General features: G+C 39.8%; 2 protein-coding genes across 2 annotated transcripts; one reads left to right on the top strand and one right to left on the bottom strand.

Moving 5' to 3' along the window:
• Positions 1-861: 861 nt before the first annotated feature.
• Positions 862-12,140, top strand: LOC131515414 (probable fibrosin-1). Its single transcript, XM_058736154.1, is given in 7 exon segments — positions 862-967; positions 970-1,059; positions 1,062-1,391; positions 1,394-1,714; positions 1,717-2,069; positions 2,071-2,149; positions 11,974-12,140. Coding segments are annotated over 7 exon segments (1,446 nt in total).
• An 8,906-nt stretch (positions 12,141-21,046) lies between these two features.
• On the bottom strand, positions 21,047-24,331 carry IL17A (interleukin 17A). The gene is made up of 3 exons (XM_058732606.1): positions 24,305-24,331; positions 22,992-23,194; positions 21,047-21,518 (listed from the first exon to the last, which is right to left on the bottom strand). Exons 1-3 carry the CDS (start codon positions 24,329-24,331, stop codon positions 21,281-21,283), a joined length of 468 nt encoding a protein of 155 aa, XP_058588589.1. The 3' UTR covers positions 21,047-21,280.
• Positions 24,332-25,429: the final 1,098 nt, after the last annotated feature.

The raw sequence follows: 25,429 nt of genomic DNA, 5'->3' as shown, positions 1-25,429 counted from the left end.
CATACCCACTGTTGTGGGAGGCTCCCAGGAGCTGTGGAATCCTTGATCTTGGTCATGGTCCACCTTCAGCTTTCCTGAGAGGTTGCAAGAACACCTGGGGAAGGCAGGAATGAGACTTGGGAAGTTCTGAGAGTTGTGCGGGGTGGGACCAGGGAAGCAGAGCTGGCCAGATGCCCCGGAATCCAGTGCAGAGTTGTATTTGAGATGCTTGTGCTCATTGAGGGGTCTCATTTCCCAGACCCTTACAATCCATGAAATAGGAGACTGGGTTCTTGAATCTTCACCTGGAGCAGGCATGCATGGTGACCAGGAACATTTCACTTGGAGGGTTATGAGATGTTTTAGTCTACTTGGGCTGCCATAATGAGATACCAGAGACTACATGGCTTATAAGCAACAGAAACTTATTTCTCGGTTCTGGAGGCCGTCATCATTTTGCTGTGTCCTCACATGGCAGGAAGGGTGAGGGAGCTCTCTGGGGCCCTCATGGCCTACTTACCTCTCAAAGGAGGTACCTTACCTCTCCATCTCCATATACCATCACACTGGGGATTAGGTTTCAACATATGAATTTTGGGGGAACCCAAACATTCAATCTACAGTGTGTGAGTGAGAATAAACTTCTGTTCTACCATAAGCATTCTGGATGGGCTCCTCTGCTATTTAGCCTACCTTAACTGGTAGTACAGATACTCCGTGTCCAGCAAAAAGATAGTCAAGGTGAGCAAGCTGCTCTGTATTTTCTGTTTCTGAGACTACCATCCCCAATCTCCAGTTTGCAAAGGTAGAGCAAAACAGACCTTTTAGTGGCAGGGAGATAAGCATCTTAAACTAATCCAGTGAGCAAGGCAAGGAGACACAATGCATACACGGCCCAACTCCCTCAGTGCCCGGCCTACCGGCCTACCTATGGGCTTTGCTCTGGCTGTCTCCTTTGGCACCCTGCAGGGGGCCTTCCAGCCCAAGAGCATGAACCTGAGCTGCCACCACTGGCACGACTGGGGCCAGTGCTAAGTGGGCTTCACGGGGTTCCCCAAAAGGGGACACAGATCCCCAACCATTCCGACCACCTTTAAGGAAACCAGGGAAGTGGCATGCCACACACGAGGCTTACATGATCCTGAAACACCAGGAAAAGATGAAGGGTGACCCCTACAAGCTTGACTTTCAGAACAACCTCTTGCCCTGCCTTCCCTGGCTGGATGGGGCCCTGCACCCTGGGCAGGAACTCTTCCGCCCCACCACCTCCCTCTTCACTGCGGCTGGTGCCATCTACTCCGCAGCCAACCCTTTCACCGCAGCTCCCAGGGCCCAGGGAAGCTTTCTGAGCCCCAGCACCCACATTGATCCCTTTGGGCATCCCACAAGCTTTGCCTCATTGGCTGCCCTAACAGGGCCTTTGGAGGCCTGGGCAGCCTCACATTCAACTCCAGCATCATCTTTGCCCAGAAAGAAAGCCCAGGGCCTCCACCAACCTTCGCCTCCCCCCCAGACCCATGGGGCCACCTGCACCACAGTCCTCTGGCCTTTCCTGCTTGGGTCTGGCCCCCTGAGGCCGCCTGGACACCAGGCTCACACAAGGAGCAGCCTGTGGAGCAGAGAGAGCCCTCTATCACCAAGGAGGAGGAAGACAGGGACCTCCCCTTCTCAGGGCCCCAGCTCGGAGTTTCTCCTGCTACTCCCAAGGCCCGGGCTGGCGAGGAAGGGGACAGGCCGCCAAGGAATCGGTGCGGGTAAAGGAAGAACGGAAGGAGGAGTCCGCCGCTGCCACCATCGGGTCTCAGGGCCTTCACCTGCTGTTTGAGAGGCCCCGGACACCCCCCTTTCTGGGCCCTTGTCCCCCAGAGTGCTGTGCTGGCTTCCCGGAGCCAACCTGGTTGGCAAGCCCCCCTCACCTTGCTAGGCCACCCCACTTCTATGAGGCTGGCGAGGAGCTGACTGGACCAGGGGCCATGGCTGCCACCCACCTCTACATTCTGGAGCCTGCCCACCCCCTGCTATACAGCCGCTTGGCTCCGCCACTGCCACCTACTGTGGCCCTGGGAACCCCTCACCTTCTCAGCAAGACCCCCCCCAGGAGCCCTTTTGGGGACACCACCTCCACTTGTGCTGGCCCACAAGTGGCCCCTGGCCCAGCCCAGGCTAACAGGTAAGCGAGGGGGAGGGACAGGGGCAAAGCTCCATCCCACTTTCCTTTTGATAAGGTCCTAGAGCTGAGGTTTCAAGCCAGGGCTAGAGGGCAGAGGTCATGACCTCACCAGCCACCTCTGAGGTCATGGAACCTTGGAGCAGAAGCCCCAACCCCCACAAGATCAAGCATCAGATGGACCTTGGAGTCACTGGAAGGGCAGAAGTCACAAGCCTCTAGAGTGGTGTGTGTGTGTGTGTGTGTGTCTGTGTGTGTGTGTCTGTGTGTGCACGTGTGTGCATACACATGAGAGATGAGAATGGGAGTCATTTCAGAAGTCATAGTTCATGATCTCCTGAGGTACACCATCACCCCTTCTGAGGGCCCCTAGACCCTTGGCCTGCCTCCCTAAGGGCTCACTAAGCCACAGGGCAAAGTGCCCCCACCCTCCCACCCCTTCACCTACCACCCAAGTTCTCATGCTCTCCCAGGACTGGGGGAGGAGGGGCTAATGGAAGGGGGGTTCCATGTATATATTTATCTCCCCTTCCACATAGCCCCCCCAGACCTTTTGTACATTTTTACAGTGGTGCCCCTCCTAATAATCCCCCTTCCTTTTTAATTAAATCCTCAGATTAGTAAATATATATGTATGAAATATAGATATATGATACCTATCTATATGAAATATAGATATGAAATGTATGAAAATACATGTATGAGATATATATGAAAATATATGTATGAAATATATAATGTAATCATAAAAGTTATTTAGCAAATATGAAAAATCATTTTTCAATATAGACTGACATTGAATATTACATAATATTTGTATATAAAGTCTATTTTTTCTGATAGAAACATAAGATTCCAGTTTTCATTAATTAAAATATTTATTCTTTATTTTCCAGCTTTCAATATATTCATGTTTGAGGTGTGTTTCATAAATATATATGGCTGAGTTCATTTTTAAAACCCAATTTGAGAATTTCTAAATGACATCAGCCATATGGCCAAATGAGACATTCATTACTCATATCCCACACTCAACTAAAACAATTTAGCATCCATCCGTGTACAAAAGTGACTTCGTGGGAGCCATTGATTCAGCGCCATATACCAAGGGACCCAAGAAGAGTCTCACCCACTAATATGGCAGGTATTACACATGAATACTTTTGTTGATGTGCTGTGTGATGTTGATTTGTGAATATTGAACCAATCTTTCATCCCAAGAATAAATCCCACCTGATCATGGTGAATGATCTTTTTAATACATTGTTACATGTGGTTTGCTAATATTTTATTGAGGATTTTTGCATTTTTGTTCTTTGGGGATATTGGCCTGTAGTTTTCTTTTTTTTGTGTGGTGTCATTTTGTGGTTTTGGTATCAGGGTAACGCTGGCCTCGTAGAACATATTTGGAAGCCTTCCTTCCTCTTCCATGTTTTTTGTAATAGTTTGAGAAGAATAGGTATTAACTCCTCTTTATTTCTTTAAGTTTTATTTTATTTATTTTGAGAGAGAGAGGGAGAGCAGGGGAGGGGCAAAGAGAGAGGGAAAGAGAGAATCCCAAGTAGGCTCTGTATAGTCAGCACAGAGCCACCTGTGGGGCTCGAACTCATGAACCGTGAGATTATGACCTGAGCTGAAATCAAAAGTCGGATGCTTAACTGACTGAGCCACTCAGGCGCCCCTCTACCAGACATTTAAAGAGGAGTTAAGGGGTGCCTGTTTGGCTCAGTTGGTTAAGTGGCTAATTTGGTTTCTGCTCAAATCATGATCTCACAGTTCATGGGTTTGAGCCCCACATCTGGCTCTGTGTGGTGTCAGCACAGATTCTCTGTCTCCATCTCTCTTTTCCCCTCCCCTGCACTCTCTCTTTCTCAAAAATAATAAATAAACATTAAAAAAAAGTTTCTTAAAAAAATAAATGTCTGGTCCTGGACTTTTTGTTTCTTGGTAGTTTTTTTATTACTGTGATAGAGCACATTCTTCTTTTTAAATCAAATTATATTTGTTATTTTTTTTTCAGGAATAAAATTTAGTGATTCATCACTTACATATAACACTCAGTGCTCATCTCAACCAGTATCCTCCTTAATGCCCCTCACTCCTTCAGCCCTTCCCCCACCCAACATACTGCCCGCAATCCTTAGTTTGTTCTCTGTATTTAAGAGTCTTTTATGGTTTGTCCCCCTCCCTGTTTTTTATTATTTTTGCTTCTCTTCCCTTATGTTCATCTGTTTTGTATCTTAAATTCCACATATGAATTCCATATATGAGTGAAATTACATATATTATTTGTCTTTCTCTGACTGACTTATTTTGTTTACCATAATATACTCTAGGTCCATCCATGTTGTTGCAAATGGCAAGATGTCAATCCTTTTCATCGCTGAGTAATATTCCATTATGTATATATACCACATCTTCTTTACCATTCATCTATCAATTGACATTTGGGCTCTTTCCATACTTTGGATATTGTCAATAGTGCTGCTATAAACATTGGGGTGCATGTGCCCCTTCAGATCAGCACTCCTGTATCCTTTGGATAAATACCTAGTAGTGCAAATCCTGGGTCATAGGGTAGTTCTATTTTTAAGTTTTTGAGGCATCTTCATACTGTTTTCCAGACTGGTTGCACCAGTTTACATTCCCACCAGTAGTACAAAATTGTTCCTCTTTCTCCACATCCTTGCCAACATCTGTTGTTGCCTGAGTTGTTAATTTTAGCCATTCTACAGGTGTAAGGTGGTATTTCGTTGTGGTTTTGATTTGTGTCTCCCTGATGATGAGTGATGTTGAGCATTTTTTCATGTGTCTGTTAGCCATCTGGATGTCTTCTTTGGAAAAGTGTTCATGTCTTTTGCCCATTTCTTCACTGGATTATTTGTTTTTTAGGTGTTGAGTTTGATAAGTTCTTTATAGATTTTGTATACTAACCCTTTATCTGATATGTCATTTACAAATATCTTCTCCCATTCTGTCAGTTGCCTTTTAGTTTTTCTGATTGTTTCTTTGCTGTGCAGAAGCTTTTTATCTTGAAGAGGTCCCATTAGTATATTCTTGCTTTTGTTTCCCTTGCCTCAGAAGACTTGTCAAGTAAGAAGTTGCTGTGACCAAGGTTGCCTGTTTTCTCCTCTAGGTTTTGATGGCTTCATGTCTCACGTTTATGTCTTTCATCAATTTTGAGTTTATTTTTGTGTATGGTGTAAGAAAGTGGTCAGGATTCATTCTTCTGCATGTTGCTGTCCAGTTTTCCCAATACCATTTGCTGAAGAGACTGTCTTTTTTTCCATTGGATATTCTTTCCTGCTTTGTCAAAGATTAGTTGGCCAGAGCACATTCTTAATTTCCTGAGAAAGGTTGCATGAGAGGGAAATTATCTGAGACCTTGCATATCTTCCTTCATAACCCAGCTTCATTAGGTATGTTTATGTCAGAAATGATTTTCTGTGGGAAATAAGCTTAGGAATTCCCTGAGCCTGCACAGATGGGTTAACAAGGCGTAAAGAACTAGAAAGCCATAGTATGTTCACACCCAAGTTTGGGTAAACAAGATTAGGTAAATAGGTATAGGTAAGGTGGGGCAAAGGCCCCAGTATAGGACAAAGGTATATGAGGTAAACAAGATTAGGTATTCAGGGCGGAAACACCCCCAACTTAGTACTATAGCAGAAAGCTTCTTTCACAGGAAGGAAGGACCAAATTAGGTAAACAGGTAAATAGGGCTATAGACCGCTGCAGGGCAAAGTTGCCTAGAGCAGAGCTAATTAGCAAAAGAAAGGTGCCTTGTTGACCCTGAGATAGCTTGCTCCGTCTTTCTAGTCCACTAGACCAGTTTAAGTAAACAAAGGTGGTGCTTCACATCTGCTGTAAACAACCTTCTATCTGGCACCAGGATTTTGTTTTGTATTAACCCAAACCCCTAACACTGCATATTTTCAAAACCCCCTTTCCCTCACGCCCATGAGTTAATGTTCAGTTTCATTTTCTCTTTGTGTATGCCCATCATCATGTTGTAAGCCTTCTGATCCTGATAAAATGGAGTAAGGACCCTTAATCAGGGCTCTTGTCTTCTCCCAGACATCAGCCACTCTTGCTTTTTAATCCTGTATCCCGCTTTCTTGCTGGACAAGAAAGAATTCCAGACCCAGAGTCTACGACAATTTTCCTTCAGAATTTTGAATGCATTATATGTTGTGTTATACATTCTAGAGTCACGTTTGAGAATTATGAAGCCATTCATATCCCTGGTCCTTTATATTTGACCTGTTGTTCTCCTAGGAATCCTGTAGAATTTTTTGTTTTTAGTGTTCTGAAATTTTACTAAAATGTGCCTTGGTGTGTGTTTTCATTCAGACTGGGCAGTTGGTGCGTCCTTTTCTGACAACTCATACTCTTCAGTTCTGGGAATTTTTTTTCTCATATGTTTTCTTACTGATTTCCTTTCTTTCTATTTGGATATGGTTTTTCCTGGAGTGGTTCTTTTCTTATTTTTTTTTCTCTATTATTTTTCAGCGTTTTGTGCTACTTCCTGGGAGATTTTCTCAAGTTTCTCTTCCAATATTTTATTGACTATTTTATCTTTGCTATCATGGTTTTAATTTCTAAGAGTATTTTTGTAATGTCCTCTTTAGTTCCCTTTTTAAAGCAGGATCCTATTTTAATGCCATGGATGCATTATTTTCTCTATCTGAAGATACTATATATTTGGATGGGTTTCTTCTTGCGTATTTTCAGTTTCCTCCTAACTGCTCTTTTCTGTTTGTTTATATTAGCATGGATTCCATGTTAGAGGGATTTTTTCAGATGTCTGCATGAGACTAAGATAAAAGCTGGTTGGAATTTCAGTGGGTAAATTTCTGGAATTTCACTAAAGGATGATATAGGTGGGTCATTTCTGGGGACCCTCTCTGAATATCTTTAGACTTTTCCTTTTAGACTGGTCGGATTCCTTGATCTTCTGCCAGAAGGTAGACATTTTGTTTTTAGAATTCTGGAAACTGAGGGGAAAGAGGTCTTAGGATGGGATGTTCCTCAGCATTCAGAACTATATGATCACTTAATCCTGGTTTTGGTCCTACCACACTCTCACCTGTGCTGGTAGATCCAGGTCCAAAGACCCACTCACTATTTTACCCTCTCAAGAGATAAGCTCCAACTTTCCATTAGGATTGGGAGGACTGTTTACCTAGCAGCTGGAAATTGGGAAGAAAAGCCAAGGATCAGCTGCTGCTGAAACAGCTTTTCATACAGACCTCCTGAGTCTACCACTTCCTCCCTGTACTCCCAGCTCTGGGGGATCTGGTGCTGCCTGGGCCTGAGCCTTCTGAGGATTCTGGGATATTAATTGGATTGGTTCTCAGCTTCCTCTCTGCCAGTTTAGGATTTTTCTCTCTCAATTTTATAAAATCAGCTATCTCTTATCCTCTGCTTTGTATTTTTCAAATTGTATTGTTTTTGTCTGTTGGGTTTATGGATTTTTTGTTTGTTTGTTTTAAATAATCTCTTTGTTGTAGTTTTAGTGCAGTTTCAAGACAAAGGAGAATTAGATATTTAATCCACCCTGTTAACTTAGAAATCTCTATTTCAGTAAAGCTTATGAGCTCTTCTGCCATAGTGATATTTGATAAATATTCAATATTTAATTGTATTTTAATTTTTCAGTATATAGAAAATTTTAAATGTTTTTAACGTGACATGTACACAGTGTAAAATTTTTGACAGTATAGTGAAGCATAACGAAAATAAAAGTTATCTGTAATCTCAGTGGCTAGAGATATTTTTTCAGGTTTATACTTTGTGACTATTATTTTTTATATTTTGCTCTATAATCTGAAGTTCTTTTGGATATAGGATATAAAGTAAAGCTATGTTTTGATTTTATTTCTCTTCCAAATAGTCAATAAATATATCCAAACCTATTAACTAAATAATTTCCCACTGTTACTAATTTGTGATGACAGTTTACTTTTTCCCATATATTTTAGATTTTTGTATATGCCATGATATATTTCTGGGTTATTTAATTTGTTTATTGATTTTTCTCTTTTCAACCACAATTCTTCCTTAGAACAGTTTTATAAATTTGTTATGTTATCACAAAAGCCTTATCAGAATTTGATTAGACATAGAAATAAGTTAGGTACAGCATGGAGACTATATAGTTAACGATACTATATTGTATATTTGATGTTTCTCACCACACACACACTGTAACTCTGTGAGGTAATGGATGTGTTAACTAACCATGGTGTGGTAATCATTTTGCAATATATACACATATAATATCATGACGTTATATACCTTAAACTTACACAATGTTATATGTCTATTATATCTCAATAAAGCTGGGGAAAAAATAAAGAAATTAAGAGATAATTGTTTTCTTTTGTGGATGTATATAATATTCCCATCTATGAATATTGTATTTCTGACCACTTATGTAAGTTATTTTTAATAATTCATGGATATCCTATAGTTCTCCAAGTCTCTCTCAGATTACAACAAGATTGACTCTAGGTATTTCAGGGTTTTGTTTTTCCACAATGAATTATATTTTATTTTATTGTATTTTGGAACTTGTTATAACCATCAGATAGAAAATCTATTTAAAAAAATATTTTGTGGTTAGCCAGTTTCTGAGCATTGTCCTTACATTTAATGGGTTTTCTATTGATTTGTTTATTTTTTTCCCCCTAGGTATATAATTATGTCCTCTGCAAATACTGATGGCTTTATGTTTTCCTTGCCAGTTTTATGTTTTCCTTGCCAACGTTTTGTTTCATTGCTGGACAGAATATCCAGACAATGTTAAATAGCAATAGTGTCTTTATTTTTGGAGCGAGAGAGAGACAGAGTGTGTGTGTGTGGGGGGGGTGACAGAGAGAGAGGGAGATACAGAATCCGAAGCAGGCTCCAGGCTCTGAGGTGTTACACAGAGCCTGATGCAGGGCTCAAACTCACAGACCATGAGATCATTACCTGAGCTAAAGTTGGATGCCCAACTGACTGAGCCACACAGGCACCCCTACATTTAATTCTTCTTAATTTTATTTTTCTGATTTGATATTAGTTCTGATTTCTTTTAGTATGTATTTGCCTGATGTCTTTCTTATCTATCCTTTTATTTTTAAACTTTCTATGACATTTGGTTTTAGGGCTAATTCTTATTTCCAAGGTATATTTATATTTTTAAAAACCACATTTGAGACTTTTTGTTCTTTAAGAGGTGAATTAAGAACATTTAGTCATATTGTCTCTTATTTTATGCTTTCTTTGTATTGATTTTTTTTTTTTATATTTTCCTGTTCCTTTTGCTTTTGGCTTTTGCTTTTTGATCAATATTTGGTTTGTCTTTTATCCTTTGCAGAGACTTACAGGGCTTATAGTTTGTTTTACATCTACTGATGGCTACCTTTAAATTTTAACCTATTTATTAAATTAAGTGACGTTTAAATTGTGTTATGTGTCTGGGGTGCCTGGATAGCAGTTGGTTGGGCATCTGACTTTGGCTCAGGTCATGATCTCATGGACCATGACTTTGAGCCCTAAGTCAGGCTCTGTGTTGACAGCTCGGAGCTCGCTTGGAGCCTGCTTCAGATTCTGTCTCCTTCTCTCCCTACCCCTCCCCTGCTCATGCTCTCTCTCTCTCTCTCTAAAAAATAAATAAACATTTAAAAAAATTTTAAAAAATTGTGTATGTGTCAAAACCAAGAACGGAGCAAGAACTTTGACTTCACTGTAATGAAGCTGAGGGATTTTGTGCCTTTCTGCTTGTGTCACTCCTTTTTACCCCTGCTTTTACACTGGGCTCACTGAATCTCGGATTGCAGATCCATGGGATGATGACTATCCGGGTCATTTAGATATTGATGTCCAATTATTTAGGTGGTGATTATTGTATTGTTATTAGCTTACTATTAATTAATTAATTAATTAATTATATTTCATTTTTACATCTTGTATCTTCTTCTTTTTTTTTTTTTAAGTTTATTTATTTATTTTTTAGAGAGAGTACAGGGGACAGGTGCAGAGAGTGAGGGAGACAGAGACTCTCAAGCAGGCCCGGCACTCTCAGAGCTGAGCCCGATGTGGGGTTTGAACCCACAAACCATGACCTTGACCTGAGCCAAAACCAAGAGTTGAACTCTTAACTGACTGTGCGACCCAGGTGCCCCATTAGCTTACTTTTCAGATACTTTACTTTCTACAAAACAATCTCTTTTGGCTTTTGGATACATTTAAAAAACATTTAAACCATTATTCAGACATAATGCAATGTATACCTAGTTTTGATATTCACAGAGGGTCCAGGATACCAGGAATGTAAGGACAAAGGTGCCCATTCTTAAATTCTTAGCTTTGGTTCATCTCTCGATCAGCTAAAACATTTCTTTTTTTTTAATGTTTATGTATTGAGAGAGAGAGAGAGAGAGAGAATGCAAGCAGGGAAAGGGCAGAGAGAAGAGAGAATCCCAAGCATGCTCCACAATGTCAGCATAGAGCCAGACGTGGGGTGCAATCACCTGACTATGAGATCGTGACCTGAGCCAAAGTCAAGAGTCGGCCACTCAATCAACTGAGCCACCCAGGAGCCCCTAACGTGTATTTATGAATACTGTTTTTACCAAGAAGAGTGCCCACATTTTCCTCTGTCCTCACATACTTGAGAAAGTCTTTCTGTTAACTTTACAGAATGTTATTTGAAAGTTTTTGGTTGAGTCATTTATTCTTTTATGTGACAATTATTTATTGAGAAACTTCATGTGCTAAACATTGTTCTTTTTTTTTAAGCAAAATTTATGTCAGCCATTACATACATATGGAGAAATGTACAACTCATAGATGTAGAACTCAATAAGATTTCACAAATTTATCAGTTGGTGGTCAAAGAAAAGTTGCCTGAGCAAGCACTGTGTGACCTATACTTTCTCTCCCTCAGTGTTTTGTAGATTTTACTTCATTATTTCCTGGTGTTTTATGTGGGAAAGTCTGACATCAAAATAATTTTGATTCCTGATTTGGTATTTTATATTTTCCTCCTGGCTCTGAGTCTTATACCTTTTTTATTCTTAAACAAACAAACAACTAGTTCAATATATTTGAGTATGGTCTCTTTTAATTAATTTAGTCTAAACCTAGTTTTCAGATTCACTTTATTATTTTTTTTAAAGTTTATTTATTTATTTATTTTGAGAGTGAGAGAGAGAGTACCAGCCCAGGAAGGGCAGAGAGAGAAAGAGAGAGAGAATCCCAAGAAGGCTCCAAGCTGTTAGTGCAGAACCAGGCACAGGACTTGAACTCACAAACTCATGACCTGAGCTGAAATCAAGAGTTAGCTTCTGGGGTGCCTGGGTGGCTCAGTCAGGTAAGCATCTGACTTAGGCTCAGGTCATGATCTCACAGTTTGTGAGTTCGAGCCCTGTGTTGGGCTCTGTGGTGACAGCTTGGAGCCTGCTTTTGGTTCTGTGTCTCCCTATCTCTTTGATCCTCCCCTGTTCATTCTCTCCCTCTCTCTCTCTCTCTTTTTCTCTCAAAACTAAATAAACATTTAAAAAAAAAAAGTCATCCACTTAACCATCTGAGCCACTCAGGTACCCCTCAGATTCACTTTAAAAAAATTTCCCCAAACATGGAATCTTTTATCCTATTAAAACTTTCTTTATTATATCTGTTTAATCTGTCCGGGTTTCTTATTTGTTGTTCACATATTTTGTCTCTGCTCTCTATCTTTTATTACTACTATCAATTTGTATTTATAATCTATTTGTTTCTTTGGTACTCTTCATCTGCATTCCCAGAGAACATATCAAATTGGTCTTCTCCAACAGTTGTTCTCAAAGGCTGGTCTGTAGATGGTTACCAGACAGAATGTACCCCCTGGGAGTTTGTTAAGAATAATTTTTCATACCTTATCTTCAGAGATATTTACACCCTTTTAATAGTGATGAGAAATGGGAAGACCAAGAAGGAAATTCCAGATAAGAAAGAAGCATAGGCAAAGCCCCAGATGTGGGAAACTGTTATGCATGGCATTGAGTACTGGTGGTGGAGAGGGATAAAATGCTTTGGATCCTGGTGAGAGGTGGGCTGGGCGAGGTTATGGAGGATCATTTATGTCATGCAAGAGAGTTTGTGCTTTGTCATAAGGCATGGGGGAGTTGCTGAGAAGTTATCAGCATTGATAAAACATTTTATTCTATCTAGGTTTGCTGAAGGTCAAATAAGTTCACGTTATCTCTGTTCCAATTTGTTAGCAAAAAGATGACTTAAAATAATGGTTAATTTTGTCTGTCTCAATGTTTTCGTGGTTAATTGTTAAGATTGCTTTCAAAGTCTTCAGTAATCTGGAACTTTACAGTTTTTCTTGCATGATAAACAAGATTGAATTCATTGGACATTCTAGGTCTTTTCCAACAGGATAAGATGTTAAAGCATTGATTACCAAACATATGTTTGTACTTTTGACTTCTTATCACAGAGAAATTAAGGATATTTTGGTCTGTTGGAAAACCTGCTTTGTGCTTGATTCATGAATTTGCCCTCTAAAGATTCTGGTGTAACAGTTTACAATTGATTACTACTTAGTTTCCACTGGCGACTAGGGTTTCTAAGAGTTAAAATTATGCTAAATGTAGTTAAAACTGATGGAGACAAAGGAAACAACTCTATGTAAAAAGTAGGAGATGTGTAAGAAAGATATAAGGAATGGGAATACATTTTTGACGAAGGTAAAAGAAAGTAATTTTGTCCTAAGTGAGATGGATTGTTTGGAGAGAAATGACTGGGGACAAAATTTGAATGCAAAGGAAAGCTGTAGAAGGTTTGTGACCGGAAATCATTTGAAAAGAATTTTATGTGTGGTCAGGATGGACTCATTTAAAATGGATTTTATTTTATTTTTTTTAGGATGGACTAGGTTAAAATGGATTTTTTTAAAAGATTTTTTAAAAAGTTTATTTATTTGAGAGAGAGAGGGAGAGAGAGAGAGAGCACAAGTGGGGAGGCAGAGAGAATAAGAGAGAGAGAATTACAAGCAGGCTCCACACTGCTAGCACAGAGCCCAATGGGAGGCTCAAACTCAGGAGCATTAAGATCATGACCTGAGTCAAAATCAAGAGTTGGAGCTTAACCGACTGAGCCACCCAGGTGCCCCTAAAATAGATATAAGTGTAAAATTCTGCTTTTCTGTGTTAAAAAAAAAAAAAGTTTTCTTGGATTGTTGGTCTGTTCCTGAAAATGTAAACAGAGGTCTTTTCTCTTTTGTCAGCCAGAAAACCAAAGCTTGTGTTTTGTCTTTGTCAGGTCTTTGATTACTTAGTTAAAATTTCTCAATGTTAAAGGAGCTAAGTTTTGCTAACAACTATATAATCCTACATATTTGCCTTTGGAATCTCTTATTGCCACCTTGGTTAAATAAATAATTAAGGTTTAAGTTTTATAATGATCTATAATCCTCTTCAGGCATGTGCTTTATTTTTTTTTAAATTTTTTTTAACGTTTATTTATTTTTGAGACAGAGAGAGACAGAGCATGAACGGGGGAGGGGCAGAGAGAGAGGGAGACACAGAATCTGAAACAGGCTCCAGGCTCTGAACTGTCAGCACAGAGCCTAACGTGGGGCTCGAACTCACCGACCGTGAGATCATTACCTGAGCCGAAGTCGGACGCTTAACCGACCAAGCCACCCAGGCACCCCCAGTCATGTGCTTTATAGCTTTCTAAGGTTTTAACAAACTTTTCCAAGATTTAAATTGTAATGAAGTCTTTTTGACCAGTTAGGTCTTTTTTTGGTATGTTAAGTTACTCTGGAAACACTGACAAACAAATAATGGTAAGCTTTAGGGTATGTTGTTTGGGTAAATGCTATAACTGCTCAAATATATGTGCAGTTCCTAAAGTCTTAATATGTTTTGGTGTAAGTGATATGCCCCGATTCGAGAGACCCCCGAAAACAAACCACCAGAGTCCAGAGTCAAAGCCAAGTGGCAAGGGTCGTTTATTGCAGGTTCGAACCCGGTCCTCCGCGCACTCGTTGCCGGTGACACTAAGAGGCCCCGAGCAAGGATCTTACAGCTTCTTTTATAGACAGGCACAAACAAGTTAGGGATATTTTTTTGAGGTTACAGAGCTGTTATTGGTTGACATTTAAATTTGAACGCTCAGCAGAACTTGATTCGTTCCCGCCTTTATTTCAAACCACAACCAGGGCACGCCCTGGCTGGTTTTGGGAATGGTGGGGGGTGGGGAGGGAGGTCTTTTCTTTGCAGTTGTGAGTACACCTGGTAATTTTTCTTAGTCTCTCATAAGGTCATCACTTGATATTCTGATTATCGAAGTATTATGTGTCACAGAAATGACTGGATTACCTCGTCAATTACATCATAATGAACTCTCATATTACATTGTTACCCAAGTACATTTTTGAGTCATTTATTTATAGTTACTGTTCTGAAGCTCTTACAAAACGTGTTTCATCTTCAAGGAGATTTATAAAAAGGACCTTTAAGATAAATACAGGAACTTGAGATCTTTAAAATCCTTAAATTAAAATGAGTAAGAATTTCCAGAACTAAAAAACTGCATTCACTGAACAAAAATTAGGAATATTGAACTAAATGAACTGAGGGGGACACCTGAATGATTCTGTTGGTTAAGTGTCCAACTCTTGGTTTCAGCTCAGGTCATAATTTCACGATTTGTGAGTTTGACTCCCACATCTGGCTCTCTGCTGTTAGAGTGGAGTCCACTTGGGATCTTCTGTCCTCCTCTCTTTTTCTGTCCCTCCCCTGCTTGCTCTCTCTCTCTCTCTCTCTCTCTCTCAAAAACAAATAAAATAAAAATTTAAAAAATCAATGAACTGAGGAAGATTATAGTTTTTGTGACACTTGCTTTAAAGTATTGCTGGCTCTCAGAGGGGCGCCTGAGTGGCGCAGTCGGTTAAGCGTCCGACTTCAGCCAGGTCACGATCTCGCGGTCCGTGAGTTCGAGCCCCGCGTCAGGCTCTGGGCTGATGGCTCGGAGCCTGGAGCCTGTTTCCGATTCTGTGTCTCCCTCTCTCTCTGCCCCTCCCCCGTTCATGCCCTGTCTCTCTCTCTGTCCCAAAAATAAATAAAAAACGTTGAAAAAAAAAAAAATAAAGTATTGCTGGTTCTCAGAATAGAGAACCCAGAAATGCACCCACAAATGGATGGCCAACTAACCTTTGACAAAGCAGGAAAGAATATCCAGTGGATAAAAGACAGTCTCTTCAGCAAATGGTGTTGGGAAAACTGGATACCAACATGCAGAAGAATGAACCTGGACCCCTCTCTTATACGATACACAAAAATAAACTCAAAATGGATAAAAGATGTAAACATAAGACAGGAAGCCATCAAAATCCTAGAGGAGAAAATAAGTAACAACCTCTTTGACCTCAACCACAGCAACTTTTTACTTGACATGTCTCCAGAGGCAAGGGAAACAAAAGCAAAAATGAACTATTGGGACCTTATCAAGAGGTCATTAAGATAAAAAGTTTCTGCACAGCAAAGGAAAGAATCAGCAAAACTAAAAGGCAACTGATGTAATGGGAGAAGATATTTGCAAATGACATACCAGATAAAGGGTTAGTATCCAAAATCTATGAAGAACTTATCAAACTCAACACCCAAAAAACAAATAATCCAGTGAAGAATAGACACTTATCCAAAGAAGACATCCAGATGATTAACAGACACATGAAAAAATGCTCAACAGCACTCATCATCAGGGAAATACAAATCAAAGCCACAATGAGATACCACCTTACACCTGTCAGAATGGCTAAAATTAACAACTCAGGCAACAACAGATGTTGGCAAGGACGTGGAGAAAGAGGAACACTTTTACACTGCTGGTGGGAATGCAAACTGGTGCAGCCACTCTGGAAAACAGTATGAAGATTCCTCAAAAACTTAAAAATAGAACTACCCTACAACCCAGAAATTGCACTGCTAGGTATTTATCCAAAGGATACAGGAGTGCTGATTCAAAAGGGGCATGTGCACCCCAATGTTTATAGCAGCAGTATTGACAATAGCCAAAGTATGGAAAGAGCCCAAACGTCCATCAACTGATGAATGAATAAAGAAAATGTGGTGTATACACACACAGACACACACACACACACACACACACACACACACACAATGGAATATTACTCAGCAATGAAAAAGAACGAAATCTTGCCATTTGCAACAACATGGATGGAACTAGAGTGTTACACTAAGCAAAATAAGTCAGAGAAAGAAAAATACCATATGATCTCACTCATATGTGGAATTTAAGAAACAAAACAGATGAACATAGGGGAAGGGAAGCAAAAATAAGATAAAACTAGAGAGGGAGACAAACCATAAGAGACTCTTAAATACAGAGAACAAACTGAGGGTTGTTGGAGGGGTGTTGCATTATGGGATGGGCTAAATGGGTGATAGGCATTAAGAAGGGCACTTGTTGGGATGAGCCACTTGTAAGTGATGAATCACTAAATTCTATTCCTGAAATCATTGTTACATTGTATGTGAACTAACTTGGATTTAAGTTTTATTTTATTAAAAAAATTTTTTAATAGTGTTTTTATTTATTTTGGGGGAGGGACAGAAAGAGAGGGAGATACAGAATCTGAAGCAGGCTCCAGGCTCTGAGAGGTCAGCACAGAGCCTGATGTGGGGTTTGAACTCATGGACCAGACTGAGAGATTATGACCTGAGCTGAAGTCAGATGCTTAACCGACTGAGCCACGCATGCTCCCCAGATTTAAATTAAAAATAAATAAATAGATAGATAGATAGATAAATAAATAAATAAATAAATAAAGTACAAAGAAAAATAAAGATAAAAAAATAAAGTATTGCTGGTTCTGTAATGTTTGCTCTTCTAGATAAAGAAAATTTTCTTTTAAGATATTTGTGACACACAGAAATGTGATAAAGTATTTATTTGTAAACAAACTGAAGTGTTTAACTTTTCTGTCTACCTAAACCCTCTGAAATTCAAAAACTCTTAAGTGAGTATTCTTTCTTTCATGGCCATTACAGTTACTTGCATAAGTTCAATAAGAATATGTTCTCCTTGAAACAGGATACCATTGGAAATACTGGTTATTTTACCAAGTCTTTGGAATGTTATTTGAGAGACATGCATAGACTCATTTATGACCATATAGCTTTAGGGAATGAAGATTGACTTTTTTGAAGCATCAAACCAAGAAAGCCCCTTGGAAATGTTGGCCTGATACCTTGCTTAGAATTCCCAGCAGCTTTACCAGGTGAGTAAAGAATGTCACTTTGTGGCAGGTGCAGGGACCTCAGCATATTTAGGGACCTTGAGAAGAGGAATTCGTCTAAATCAGCAGGTATTTCAGGCATGTATGATGGCAAGTACTTCTCTTGCTTTCTGGACTGGAGAGGCTACTAAACATTTAATCTAGATTCTTTATAAAAAGTTTCAGCAAAGCAAATTGTGGAAGATCTATATGAACAATTGCTGTTCTTGCTGAGCTTATGTAAATAATTATGCCAAGTTAAAACTTGACTTGTTTTGCAATTGAATTAGTCTTGATTTGGCTATCTCTGGAAATGAGGGTTTTTAGGGAGAAAAGGTATGCACCTTTATGGATGTTAAATTTTAGTTTTGATTGTGTATAAATGTTTGTTTGCCTAAACTGAACAACCTGAGGTAAACTTCAGAAAATTTGTCACAATAGCACAGGTATGGACAATCTTCTTGCTTGTTATTCTGTGGGGATAATAACAGGACCCCACGGGCATATGCGTATTTAAACAACTGAAAAATGGGATGGATTCCCCCAACAATTGTATATGAAAAGCCTTTTCTCACCATAGATCTATCAATAGATAAAGACTATTGGAGGTCGGGTTAATTCATAAATTTCTAAGTGAATATGCAAACCATATCTTCCCTAAACCTGATCTGACAGTTGCTAGAAACCCACCCCATATAAACCCAGGAAGCATGGTTCATTTAAAGGATTAAACGTTTAATAAAGCAGGGGATTTAATTCCAAAATGGAAGGGCCCCTACCCGTTCTTATTATGCATTCCCACTGCATTAGAGTTAGAGGGGCACTCTTCATGGGCTCATATCAAGAATTAAACTTGTACCTCCTTCACAGGAAATCAATGAACAAACTAATGTGCCTTCTTATTCCTGTGAACCTCAAACTTCTCTTCAAACAAAAATAATGGCTGTACCTTTCTTTTCCATTCTCCTTTCTCCAATTTATCCTAATAATTCCTTCTTACAGTGGGCCATTCAAAAGGATCACCACAGACATTTGAATTACAAACCAGAAAACCCCATCTGATTCCTTCTACCTGTTCCAACTCCATCCGAAAAGCTTCAAGCCTGACATCTAAGAATCTTCTCATTGGCAGACACTGGGTTTGTAATTTACTCTATCCATTAACCTATATTTTTCTTGTTTCTGTAAAAGTACCTCTTATTAATTACCTAATTGCTTACTAAACAAAACAGAGTCTGGGGGTAGTCTTATCAGTAGCCTAATCTCCAGGAATTCCCTATTGTCTTAATGTTAATGCTTTGCTAGAGAGAAAAACTACTTTAGCTTGACAATAGCTAGGCCTCTGGTAATCTGTGAGTTTTCTTTAGGATATGAAAATCCCTTTAAGAAACTTCCTCTTGACTTTATCTCCCCCAACTCCATAGTATATAACCAGTGCAGCTTTCTGCCCATGGGTGCTGTCCCCATGCTTTAATAAAATCACCTTTTTTTGCACCAAAGACATCTCACGAATTCTTTCTTGGCTGTCAGCTCTGGACCCCCACTACCACTCCAAAACCCCATCAGTTGGACTGGCCTGAGAATTTCCAGAGGCCTCCAGAAGTAGGGCAGTGCGCTGGGCTATGATGCGGGGACAGGGTGATGAAACCTGAAACTACTCTGGAATTGAATATGATTCAGTTTTTATTTTACTTGGGCTCATCATTTCTCATACTTGAAGTTTGTTTTGCCTCCATTGGCTTTTTTCTGTGTCCTGGGGAGCGATGGATCAGAGGCCAGGAGCAGGAGGTTAGTCCTGGGGTGTGGCCTGAGGAAGAGAAAAATATTCCTCTCTAGATCTCTAGTTGGCATTAATCTTCAAAAGAAGCCTGAGTCTGGGGAGAGATTGGAGATTCTAGTCTGGAAACATGTCTTCTCCCAACACTCCCTCCTTCCTGTCAAACTGTCTCAGGATTCTTGACCTCAGTGTCCAGGGTGACTGGTCTCACCGTTTCCAAGAATCAAGAGGTAGACACACAATAAAATGAGCAGCAGGCAAAAGTTTATTAGAGTATAAGATTAGAAAGTAAGATTGTATGAAAGCCCTTTTTGCAGAGAGGGAACATTCGAAAGTGAATGCCTGTGAACTATAGGCAAGGGACTTTGTTTTATAACGTTCCAGTCAACCCCCCTTCCCTTCTCCCTGTTCCTTCTCAAGCTCTACCCTTATTGCCTAGGTAACTCTAAATGCTTAGTTATTCCTTTTTAATTAGCTCGTTTCCATTGTATGAGGGGTAGTCTGTGGTATGAGGGGTAGTCTATGGCCATACCGTTACTTGTGGGTCATATGTTTTATAGTCTACTAACTTATTTTTAGTTAGGTCTTTTGTCAAGTTCCTGAGGGGATTCTGAGGGGGAATAAGTAGTGTCAGTTACATTCTTTTTTTTTTTTTTTCTAAATGTGTTTATTTATTTTTGAGACAGAGAGAGACAGAGCATGAGCAGGGGAGGGGCAGAGAAAGAGGGAGACATAGAATCTGAAGCAGGCTCCAGGCGCTGAGTGGTCAGCACAGAGCCCGAGGTGGGGCTCGAACTCACAGACTGTGAGATCATGACCTGAGCTGAAGTCGGATGCCCAACCGACTGAGCCACCCAGGCTCCCCAGTGTCAGTTACATTCTTAAGAAAAACCTTAAGCCTGAGGGAGTTTGCTTTTGGTCAGAAGCTCCCAGCATGGTTTTAAAATATGTGTTTTTCTCCACTTGGGGACCTCAGGTCATAACCTTTCTCTTTCTGCCTATTTTATCCTAAGTTTTCCTGTCCTAAAATCTCAGGTAATAGTTTTGGGAGGGTCTTGTCTTTTCTCGGTAAGATCTTTAATAATGACAGGCCCTTTTCCCAGAGCTATTATTTTTATTTGCTAAATTCATTTTGGAATGTTCGTGTCCACAGCATGGGCTAGTAGTACGAGAGCCTCAGTCCTCTATTGTCTGGAAGGCTTACAAAATTGAGTACTTGAACTTGGGGTAGATGGGATGCGATTACTCAAAGGCATGCTTTGTTTTGCTCTTTCGGCAAATTTCCATACTCTTTCAAATGGGAAGAGCTGAGCTCTCTGGAGTACGGTTAATGAGAAAAAATAAGGAAGCAAATTTTCTTCCCAAACTTTATTACAAAAATTTTTTATTACAAGGGTTTAGCAGAGCAGAGTCAGAGTTTGCCATCTCTCTTGTGAAACCTCAATAATTTACAAAATTAAGTTAATAAATATGAAACTAGGTTTTTTTTTTTTCCAGCCATCTCATGCATTCCTAAGACACAAAGAGGAGAAACTCCTATATCCATATGTAGTACAAAATCAGAAATTTTTCAAATGCCATTTAACTCTCTGTAGGATTTCCCTAGACAGAACAGGTAATCACATTATTTCACCTTTCTCTAAAGATTTAAGAAACATAAATAGATCCATAAATAGTTCATATAAATAAAAGTTTTACCTTTTAAATAATAAATTCCCAAGTCTGAAACCTTGTCTTAAATAAAATACAAAATAAGGCATGTAATTCATTAAAATGGAATCTTCTACCCCAAAGTTATCTCAGGGTCTATTAAATACACAAATAACTTAAAGCCCTTAGAAAAGCAAACAAAAAGTAAATTTTTAGTCAAAACTCCCATCTTTAGGGAGAGGGAATGATTGTTCAGATTCTATCTCTGGACAAAAGTGTTACCTCTGAAACTTCAATGGATGAACTAGTTTAAGTTTTGCTCTTTCGGCAAATTTCCCTCATGAGTTTGGTCAGAAATGGGGCTGGGTCTACTCCCCAGAAAGCCTAACTGGTCTGGGAGCTGGGGCTAGACAGGAAACTCTTATACCACGTGGCGAACAATGGGGGTGACACAGGTGCAGCCCACAGTCACCAGCATCTTCTCCAGCCGGAAGGAGTGGGGACAGTGCCGAGACTCCCTTCGCAGAACCAAGATCTCCTGCTGGATGGGGACGGAGTTCATGTGGTGGTCTACCTTCCCTTCAGTATTGACACAGCCCCAGTGGAGGCACTTGGCCTCCCAGATCACAGAAGGGTATCTCTCGGGGTCCTCATTCCGGCTGCAGGGAGACAAATGCAAGGAAGAAAGTGAATACCTGGTAAAGCAGCAGGAAGGAAATCAACTAGGGATAGACAAAGGGAGGCAAATTCACAAGGTGACAAATTACAGGCACTGCAAATTCCCTGAGTGCTGCCAGTCTGAAAAAAACAGTTTGGGGAAAACTTAGATTTTTAAGCATGTGAAATGTTAAGGAATAGCATGATCAGTGTTTCCCAGTTTCTTTGAAGAATGAACCAAATAAGATAGGCTGAGACTGCAGAAAGGATTTAAGTTTGATACAAAGGATGATTTCTTAAGGTAAATCTGATAGACAAAGACCAACGGAATCATTTAGAAATAAGATAGCCATTAATCTCACTTCATGAAGTCTATCTTTGAAACAGGGAAGGCATCAAAATTTTATCTGACAGCACAGTCATGGAACAGAATCCAGAGCTGACGTGAAGGGCTGGAAACAAAAGCTGAAGCCCCTCTAAACCCTTCTCCCCCTCTCTCCTCTAGCTGAGTGAATGACCTGCTTTGACTTTTGAACTATTCTTAGTAATGGGAGGAGAAGAAACCCCACAGTCAGGTGAATCTTTAGGCACCATGTAACTGAGGCTTATTTGCATAAAATCAAATCACTAAAAAACATTTTGTATCTAATCTTTATGGGGTCAAATATTAGATATACTAATGATCAGCAAATATAGGTCTATTGGTGATGTAAATCAAAACTATCTAACTCAAAAAGGGGTGGAAATACCCACCATGTTATTTTCCCCACTAGGATTCAAACTATCTTAACCCATTGCTAATATGACCAAAAAAAAAAGGAAAAAAAAAGGTACAAAAATCCAAGTTAATTACTAGCAATTTTCAACCAATCATTTAAATGGTAGTTCTGGTAAAAAGAATTTAAGCATTAATCTTCTATGATACATTTCTATTTTTTTAAATAAATAAACAATAGGGGCACCTGGGTGTCTCAGCTGGTTAAGCTTCCGACTTGGGCCCAGGTCATGATCTCACGGTTCATGACTTCAAGCCCCACATCAGACTCTGTGCTGACAGCTCAGAGCCTGGAGCCTGTTTCAGATTCTGTGCCTCCCTCTCTCTCTGCCCCTCCCCCACTAGCACTCTGTCTTCCCCTGTCTCAAAAATAAATAAACATTAAAAAAATTTTTTTAAATAAATAAACAATAGACTTAGGGTGTCCTAAATATTAGAATAAGGACCGCCATTAATTTGGGTGGGTTTTTGGTGTCAGTGACAATGAAATCTAATGGATAGGTGTTCTCTGGGAGAGGTGGTCCTGCGCTCTGTCAAAGAAGTCTATAGAATGTCATTTGAGAATCATTGCTTTGCACAATGGCCCTTCCAAATCTGACTCATGATTCTAAGTAAAATCATCCTCAGGGTGATGTAACTGGCAGTCTGATGTATAAAAGATAGAACAATACAGAGATTTTTATCTGGCGCCATTACGTACTGCAGGCTCCACGGTGAAGTGGATCGGCGGTAGTAATCCAAGGGCCTTCTGGAACTTTTATTCCCGTTAAGAATATTCAAGTTGACCTTCACATGCTGAGGAAAATTCTTGTCCTCGGTAGTTAGGCATCCTGGATTTTGTGGGAATGCTATTCCTGTCCTCACTATAGCCATCAGACAGAGCAGCAGCAGCAGTGATGGGAACTGAATGGGAAAGAAGAGAGAGGTGGGAGATTGGATTAGCATGTGGTTTTTGTTAACAAATTGTGATGATTATTGTGTTCCTAATCATAGAGAGCATACTATGTTCTAGGACAATCTATAATAAATTTTCAGATCAGTTAGATGAAAAACTGGTATGACCAAAGGTTAAGGTTAAGACCACGGAGTGTTTACCAGTCTTGAACAGTCTTCCTTGGACTCAGAAAAGACACGTTTTTACCGATTGGCAGTAATTTTAGTAAAAGATGGCAAGTCATCACGCTGTAGGTACATGCATCTCTGTCAGGTCACTGGGGTAATAATGGCCTTGAATTTCTGGGAGGAAATTGTCTCCTGAATGATTGTTCTCGGTCCTAGCATTCTGTGAAATCCTATGTGAAGTCAAATGTCCCTCTTAAAAGAAAGGGCTGTAGAAAAATGTGTGTGGTATCAGTATTCACCTGAGAAATGCTGGGCAGAGACATTCAACCCCAAACTGGCCCCCTCTCTTCCTTACGTTTTCTTATGTATATTTTCCAGTTTTTCCAAATGTACATATATTGATTCTGTAATCAAGTTGGGTTTCAAAAGATGCTTTAAGTTAAATATTTCAAAAATATAAAGACTATTTGCTCTGAACCATAGTAACATGTGTCTCTATTAGAATAAATAGGTTTGGTGTATGAGACTATGGTGTAATAACAGGATAATGGGAAGGAAATTCAGTCCTGCAACTAATTAAATCCTCAAGGATGGCCTTCCATTTTATTTTGGAATAAGAAAAATGCTGTGGCAGAATTCTATCAAATCCCTTGTACTCAGAAAAGCAGACTTATAATAAACATTCCTTCTCACCACACAGCATCATGTGACACTTCTCATGTGGTTTAGCCCCAATCTAGCTATCTTTCAGTTTTAATCTCATCTTTCAAACTGATGTGTATCAGTCCTTGAAAATGCTATAAAGTGGATGAGTATCTACCAAAGCTTTCATTTCCTATCCCATATATGCAGTATATCTCCATGGTTAGAATCCAGAATTTCATGGCTGCATTCCAGAAATATTATCTGGTCCAAATAAGCAAGAGCATTGTATGTCAGTGCAGGACTCACCATGGATGAAGTTGTCCCAGGAGCCATTGTAGTTTCTTCCACCTAGCTGGAGAAGGATGAGATTGTGCCTGCTGCGAGATGGATAAAATGTAGCGCGAGCTTCTCCCTTTTTATAGGACTTTGCTCCTCTGTGGTCACCTACGTTGGTGTGTTGAAATGGGTTCAAGGGTGACACCATTTTAGTGAAAAGTTCCATCCTCAAATGAGGTCAGAGAAGAACCTCCCCTTCATGACGGGTAATATCTACCTCAGAAGAAAAACGGAAAGGCAAAAATTCATGTTTCGAAAGATTCATGTCTTCTCTTTGGTCTTCAAGGAACTGTTACTTGTCAGAAGCTGAACAAAGATGCTTTACTTATGAGCTGATATCATTTATTTATGGCCATATATGAAGGTGCCATAAGAGCTATGCTTTATTTTAATGGCTCATGGGAAAATAAATGTTTGACACAACGTTCAAGACTTCTGGTATCATGTACCTTGCTTTCCCATTTGATAATTCCTTTCCTCACCAGATTCACTACCCAGATATTGTGGAGGCCATTGTAGAAACTACTCAAGGTCTCACCATATAAACAAACAATTGAAAAATGAATAACTAATTTAATGATAGGAGGATATATTATTTCATTACATTAACACCTGCTTTGTTGAATGTTTACTCTGATCAGGAAACTAATAATTAGGTTCAAGAGACATGAGCTTTACTATTAAAGGCATGTCTAACACTGCATGTTACCAAGCAACTTGTTAACTTGTGCAGTTCTTCAGGAGGAGTGAGATAGATATGAAGGGTGAAGGAGTATAGCCATACAAAGGAAGGAGTTGAGAATGAAGATAGGGCCTGAAGAAAGGTGATGGAAGTAGAGATAAGGATGGCAATGGAGAGTAGAGAATGACAGGAAGGGAAAGGAAGAAAGAGGAAGGATAAAAATGAAAAAGAGAAGGAAATGGTTCTCTCCTTCCTTTTCTCTTCAGTCTAAATTAAATGACTTCGATTTCAGGTCCTTGAGAATAGCTCTCCCTTAGGAACAATAAAGACTAGCATGGGGATGATAAAGATGAGGGGTCATGGGGTACAGATGTGTCTGGCCACATGTCATCCTCTCTCTGCCCTCTCTACCC

Source organism: Neofelis nebulosa, chromosome 6 (genome assembly GCF_028018385.1).
Source record: "Neofelis nebulosa isolate mNeoNeb1 chromosome 6, mNeoNeb1.pri, whole genome shotgun sequence".
NCBI lineage: Eukaryota > Metazoa > Chordata > Mammalia > Carnivora > Felidae > Neofelis > Neofelis nebulosa.
The sequence above is the reverse complement of the archived record's forward strand: the minus strand, read 5'-3'. Positions and strand labels throughout refer to the sequence as shown.

Excerpts from the sequence above, each read along its gene's own strand:
- IL17A (XM_058732606.1), bottom strand. The coding sequence starts at position 24,331 with ATGGCTCCTGGGACAACTTCATCCATG. Across the intron at positions 23,195-24,304 it reads CTGGGACAACTTCATCCATG|TTCCCATCACTGCTGCTGCT; the intron begins GTGAGTCCTGCA and ends TTTCCCATTCAG. Across the intron at positions 21,519-22,991 it reads ACTTCACCGTGGAGCCTGCA|CCGGAATGAGGACCCCGAGA; the intron begins GTACGTAATGGC and ends GTCTCCCTGCAG.